Raw genomic sequence first — 6,560 nt, forward strand, 5'->3', positions numbered from 1 at the left:
GTGCCAGAGCTCCACGGACGCGGACGATGTCTTCGATGTCGTGTTTTCTGAATAAAATGTCCCGCCCGGGCTTCTCTTTCAGGAGGTGGTCCTCAGTCCCAACGCCGTCTCCTACAACATGGCTCAGCTCAGCGCCTCCACGCGGTATTCGGTCAAGCTGCAGGCCATCGCCGGTCCCAAGAGAAGCAGTGTCGTCACGACCGTCTTCACCACCAGTGAGTGTGTCCTTTACGCGATGTATCGGCCCGCTTCCCGGTCGTGTTGATGCTCCAATGGTTCCCGGCGTTGTGTGCGTAGCTGGCGTGCTGTACCGGTTCCCCAGGGACTGCTCCCAGGCCCTGCTGAACGGCGACACCATCTCAGACCTGTACACCATCTATCTGGGCGGAGACGAGAGACAGCCGGTCCAGGTCTACTGCGACATGAGCAGCGACGGAGGCGGATGGATCGTAAGTCCCCCCCCCCACCCGCTTATTATGGACTAAATAAGAGGAAGAAGGAAGGCCATTGCAAGACGCCGGCCCACCAGGCAGGAGGGATCAGACCCAGCCAGGTCCAATGGACCCGATGAGACGTGAAGTCACAAGGACTCTGGGGAGGAAGTAGAGTTAATAATGTGTGATGGAGAGATGAACATTCATCCATAAGGAGAGAGAGGAGGAGAGAGGAGCTCAGTGTGTCCTAAACGTCCATAAGGAGAGAGGAGAGAGGAGCTCAGTGTATCCTAAACGTCCATAAGGAGAGAGGAGAGAGGAGCTCAGTGTATCCTAAACGTCCATAAGGAGAGAGGAGAGGAGAGAGGAGCTCAGTGTATCCTAAGCGTCCATAAGGAGAGAGGAGAGGAGAGAGGAGCTCAGTGTATCCTAAACGTCCATAAGGAGAGAGGAGAGGAGAGGAGCTCAGTGTATCCTAAACGTCCATAAGGAGAGAGGAGAGGTGAGGAGCTCAGTGTATCCTAAGCGTCCATACGGAGAGAGGAGAGGAGAGGAGCTCAGTGTATCCTAAGCGTCCATAAGGAGAGGAGAGGAGAGAGGAGCTCAGTGTATCCTAAGCGTCCATAAGGAGAGGAGAGGAGAGAGGAGCTCAGTGTATCCTAAACGTCCATAAGGAGAGAGGAGAGAGGAGCTCAGTGTATCCTAAGCGTCCATAAGGAGAGAGGAGAGGAGAGAGGAGCTCAGTGTATCCTAAACGTCCATAAGGAGAGAGGAGAGGAGAGGAGCTCAGTGTATCCTAAGCGTCCATAAGGAGAGAGGAAAGGAGAGGAGCTCAGTGTATCCTAAACGTCCATAAGGAGAGAGGAGAGGAGAGGAGCTCAGTGTATCCTAAGCGCCCATAAGGAGAGAGGAGAGGAGAGAGCTCAGTGTATCCTAAACGTCCATAAGGAGAGAGGAGAGGAGAGAGGAGCTCAGTGTATCCTAAGCGTCCATAAGGAGAGAGGAGAGAGAGGAGCTCAGTGTATCCTAAACGTCCATAAGGAGAGAGGAGAGGAGAGAGCTCAGTGTATCCTAAGCGTCCATACGGAGAGAGGAGAGGAGAGAGGAGCTCAGTGTATCCTAAGCGTCCATAAGGAGAGAGGAGAGAGGAGAGGAGCTCAGTGTATCCTAAGCGTCCATAAGGAGAGAGGAGAGAGGAGCTCAGTGTATCCTAAGTGTCCTTAAGGAGAGAGGAGAGAGGAGCCCAGTGTATCCTAAGCATCCATAAGGAGAGAGGAGAGGAGAGAGGAGCTCAGTGTATCCTAAGCGTCCATAAGGAGAGAGGAGAGGAGAGAGGAGCTCAGTGTATCCTAAGCGTCCATAAGGAGAGAGGAGAGGAGAGAGGTGCTCAGTGTATCCTAAGTGTCCTTAAGGAGAGAGGAGCTCAGTGTATCCTAAGTGTCCTTAAGGAGAGAGGAGCTCAGTGTATCCTAAGTGTCCTTAAGGAGAGAGGAGCTCAGTGTATCCTAAGTGTCCTTAAGGAGAGAGGAGCTCAGTGTATCCTAAGCGTCCCCCTCAGCCTCTCAGCCTCTAGCAGCATCTCTAGGTCTCTCCAGGTGAACCTGGTTCAGGTCTCACTCTCAGACCATCAGGAGGAAAGTCTTCAGTCTCCATGAGGGGGCGGAGCCTCCAGGACTGAAGGTGGAGCTGGTTCCAGAAAAGAGGAGGAGCTTGATACCTGAAGGCTCTGGCTCCCATCCTACTTTTAATCATAAATAATTCTCATTTTGTTCAAAGGAAAAACTCTATGCTGAGATATGTTTGTGTTCAACTCTTTATCAGCGGGAATGCGTGGTGACCCGTTTCTTGTCTGTCGCCCTCAGGTCTTCCTCCGACGACAGAGCGGCAGATTGGAGTTTTTCCGCAACTGGAGGAATTACACAGGCGGCTTCGGTGACATGAATGACGAATTCTGGCTCGGTAAATTAAGACAAATGAAAACTTATAATAATCAGAGAACAACACAGTATTCCACAACACGAGAATACGGTGATATAATCAATATGTTTTTGCTCCTAAATAAGAGGATTTATCCAAAAATAAAGAGCATCCAGTGTCCTGCATGGATTCATTTAATTATACTAATTATCATGTGTGAGCCCCTGGGGAGATCAAGTGTCAGCTTGCGTGTGTGGCTGTGTGTGTGTGTGTGTGTGTGTGTGTGTGATTGGCTGTCTGTCCACGGGTAATTTCACTTAACTCTACTGAGTGCACTTTTCTACTTTTTAATTAATCATATTGAATGCTGTACATACACTTTGAAGCTTGAATCTAACTAGAGTTATCATCCGGCAGATATTATTTAACCCTATTTTTTATGTAAACATTGACTTATAATGTATCATCTGATAATAATATATTGTCATAGACATCACAGCATTCTAGTTTTTATTTTGTATTCTTTTTATTGAAAGTAGGCATCGATTAGACATTTACAGATGTCTTTCTGACAATTGACATTGCATGTGCAGCTTTTTAGATGATGCTTATTTTAGCTACATATTGAGAGCAAATCCTCACAGCATTATCATCCCTGCTGCCCGTCCATCTTACGTATTCCACTCTCTCTCACAGGTCTTTCCAACCTGCATAAGATCACAGCTGGAGGTCAGTTCGAGCTGCGAGTGGACCTGAGAGATAAGGGAGAAACCGCCTACGCTCAGTACGACAAGTTCTCCATCTCTGAACCTCGGAGCCGCTACAAGGTCCACGTGGGAGGATACAGTGGAACAGCGGGTAAAGTTACCCGTCGAGTTACTTTCTGACCAAACCCACCGGTTCCGACCGAAGGCACACGCACATGAAACAGCGTAGTCTTTTGTTTGTGTTTTTTTAAAGATGTTCAGTAGTCTCCCTGAGAAAGATGAGCATTGTGTTTTGTTAATCAAATATTTACGAGGAGTAAATTGGTATTATTAGCAGCAAACACTGGCTCTAGAGAGGGCTTTATGTTATTTGAGGGCCACCATACTCTGAATTGTTTAGAAAGTTTTTCCTGAGCTTTTCCACACCCTAGTGGCCAGGTGCAGATATTGCAGAAAGCAAGACGTGTCGAGGTGTTGGCATTGGTCGTAATCGGAGGTTTCCAGAATCGTCCAATATCGCTGTTCTTGTGTGGCCAAATCTACTTTTCTTTGCGACTTAAATGTAACTGAACATCTCTGCTGTATCTTTGCAGGCGACTCGATGACCTACCACCACGGCCGTCCCTTCTCCACCTACGACCACGACAACGACATCGCTGTCACCAACTGTGCCCTGTCCTATAAGGGAGCCTTCTGGTATAAGAACTGCCACCGCGTCAACCTCATGGGACGATATGGAGACAACAGCCACAGCAAGGTACGGCATGTCCTTACTGCAATAATTAGGCTCCCTGAAGGGGCCTCCAGGGGTCACTGAGGGGCCGTGATAGAGTTCCATTCGTTTGTGAGATTCCTGACGAGAGTTCAGCTGAATTTGAAGAGGTTTCCAGGGGTCCTTAAGAGGGTTTGACTCGTCTTGACTAGGCTGCCAGAGAGTTTCACAGGGTTTGGAGAGTCTTTGATGTTTGAGTTTCATGAGTCAAAAGCCTTGCAGATTTTTTCGCGTGAGAAGATCCCATAATCAAAGTCAAAGTACGGACCGGAATGGTTGCGATTGACGCAAATTTTTCTAACTGCTGCTGCTCTAATGGCGCTGGAAGAGACAGTTATCCAGACGTAGTCGGTGAAAGTCACTGAGCTGTGTGAGCCGACGGGTGATGTCATATAAATGTATGATATTAATGTTATGCAAAAGTAAAAAGCAGAAATAATGCTTATTTCTTCCATTGTGAATGGCGGAAATGCTAACTGTTTCCGTGGAGTAAGCCCCGCCCCCTCTAAGGCGGGAATCAAGCAAATGACGCGATTAAACTCACGCAAGTGAATTTTTCTGCAACGCTTTTGAATGTTTCATTGCTTCTACTGAGGGAGTTCCACTGGTCACATGTCCTTGTCCCCCCGAGGCGTGATGCGTTTGGTAACATGTGTGTGCACGTCTGTCGGATCCGTCGACCTCATATTCTGCGTGCTCGTTTATGACGACCATTCGTGGTTGATTATGTTGATCAACTTTTGTTTTGCAAAAAGGTATTGACGGCGAGATAACATACAGCCTTGCCTCCTCTGTCACAGGCCAAAATGTCCTGGCTATATTTTGGAAATGTTTGGTCTCATGTTCAACCAGAGCATCTGCAGATCAAATCCAAGTTGTGATACACATTCGTTGCGCACAAGAGGAGATACATAATTCGTTGTTATGGTCATTTTTTTTTGCCAATTTCCTGACTGTAAGGGAGCCTCTAACACTGATGTGGATTGGTTTACACTGGAGATAGTTGGATGCCTCTGAACTAGCGTCAGTGTTTGAAGATTTGGGAGTTTTTCCTGAGCCTTTCCACACCCTAGTGGCCAGGTGCAGATATTGCTGAAAGCAAGACTTGTCGAGGTGTTGGCGTTGGACTTGCTGTCCTTGTGTGGCTGTAGTCACGAGCGCACACCTCCACTTCTTATTCTGACCAACACCCTCCGTCTCCTCCCCTCTAGGGAGTGAACTGGTTCCACTGGAAAGGCCATGAGCACTCGATCGAGTTCGCCGAGATGAAGATCAGGCCGTCCAACTTCAGGAACCTGGAGGGAAGGAGGAAACGGTCATAGACGATCAACCGACACCACCACCGACACCACCACCAACAACAACAACAACAACAACAACACTGCTACTACTCTGTCTGGACTGTCCCCATAAATCACCTTCGACCCTGCAGCGACCAAAGCCACTGCCGAGAGCCCTGCTGCCTCCACGCAAAAAACAACAACAACAACCCCTCCACCCCCCCACCAATCGACTCCACCCCCCCCCCCCCCCTCTGTGATACGGTTGTAGGAATGCTGCAGGTGCGGAAAAAAATAAATAATCGATGTGCATGTTACGAACCAGACTTAAATCGAAGCCCACGCGGATCCTCCTCACGCACCAAAGAGAGCAAGAACAACCCCCCCACCCCCACTCCCCCGATTTCTCTAGTGTTGCGGCATTTGTGGGGAGGCGACTGTGCAGTTTGGGCATTATGTTGTGTACAGATTAATACAGTTCCCTACTTCAACTTGTGTGGTGTTACAGAAAGGACAGACTGTTTAGAGCACAATGGGGTCTTGTTTAGGTTCAGGGCCGATGATACGGTGATAATTCCACTGGATTGTCGTAGACATTCTATTCCTTGTACAGCACTGTACACATATGCGTCAGATTTAAACATTTGAAGAGGGATGTTCCTCGGATGGCACTGCTCAGATCTCCGTCTTGCCATTTGTTTGTCTTTGTGCTTAACTCGTCTCAGTGTCACTTTATCCTCCCCAAGTTATAGAAATGAACAGAGAAAAAAAAGTAGAAATTCGCATGGAGAAAAAAAAGTATTTCACCCGCCACATCCCACGTGGATTGCTATGTTTCCATTCATTGCGTAAGCCCCCTGAACGCATCATGCTACAGCCACAGTATTGTAGAAAACAGAGAAAAGAGAACAGCTGATGTGTTTCCATGTGTTTCGTTTCCCTTCCGAGGCAGGACCTGTTATCCAGTATCAAATGAAACAAGGTGATGACTTTTTTTGTGTGTGTGCAAAATGTGAATACAGTACATATATGTGGAACAGGAGGCCGTTCTGTGTGGTTGACACGAAAGATGTCGCTCACATTTTTTTTTTAAATGGCCAATTCCAATTGAATTACATTAGACATATATCTATGCTTATGTTTATGAGAATAATGTTTGACCCCCCCCCCCCCCCGTCCTAGCCCCTGCTACAGAGGCATACTAAACCACTGACCTTCTAAAGAATGCCTGTGTAAATTAAGTTTTGTTTTTATTGTTTTGTTTGTTTATAACTGGGCGAACAACAGGTATTTCTCTGTCAGCTGTATTACAATAAAACAGTTTGTTTAAAAGGAAGATGTTTTACGGCGCTTTAGTTTTTCACGTTTTAGGTCCACCTTCTAGCTCCTATATATATATAGGCAGCAGGGGAGCTTACGGTTATGTTAATTATTTATATATACATAAATT

The 6,560-nt window shown here is 47.4% G+C and overlaps 1 protein-coding gene across 3 annotated transcripts in view; it reads left to right on the forward strand.

The window, feature by feature from the left end:
- The window catches only part of LOC130196678 (tenascin-like), a 59,159-nt gene extending 52,713 nt beyond the window's left edge, over positions 1 to 6,446 (forward strand). For all 3 annotated transcript variants that reach the window (XM_056418998.1, XM_056418999.1, XM_056419001.1), the window contains 6 exons: positions 83 to 215; positions 298 to 449; positions 2,297 to 2,393; positions 3,048 to 3,209; positions 3,652 to 3,815; positions 5,042 to 6,446. In XM_056418998.1, the coding sequence (XP_056274973.1) occupies positions 83 to 215; positions 298 to 449; positions 2,297 to 2,393; positions 3,048 to 3,209; positions 3,652 to 3,815; positions 5,042 to 5,152 (819 nt within the window). In that variant the 3' untranslated portion in view covers positions 5,153 to 6,446. The remainder of the gene's footprint in view (positions 1 to 82; positions 216 to 297; positions 450 to 2,296; positions 2,394 to 3,047; positions 3,210 to 3,651; positions 3,816 to 5,041) is intronic.
- Positions 6,447 to 6,560: the final 114 nt, after the last annotated feature.

The sequence above is a fragment of the Pseudoliparis swirei genome, chromosome 7, assembly GCF_029220125.1.
Source record: "Pseudoliparis swirei isolate HS2019 ecotype Mariana Trench chromosome 7, NWPU_hadal_v1, whole genome shotgun sequence".
Taxonomy (NCBI): domain Eukaryota; kingdom Metazoa; phylum Chordata; class Actinopteri; order Perciformes; family Liparidae; genus Pseudoliparis; species Pseudoliparis swirei.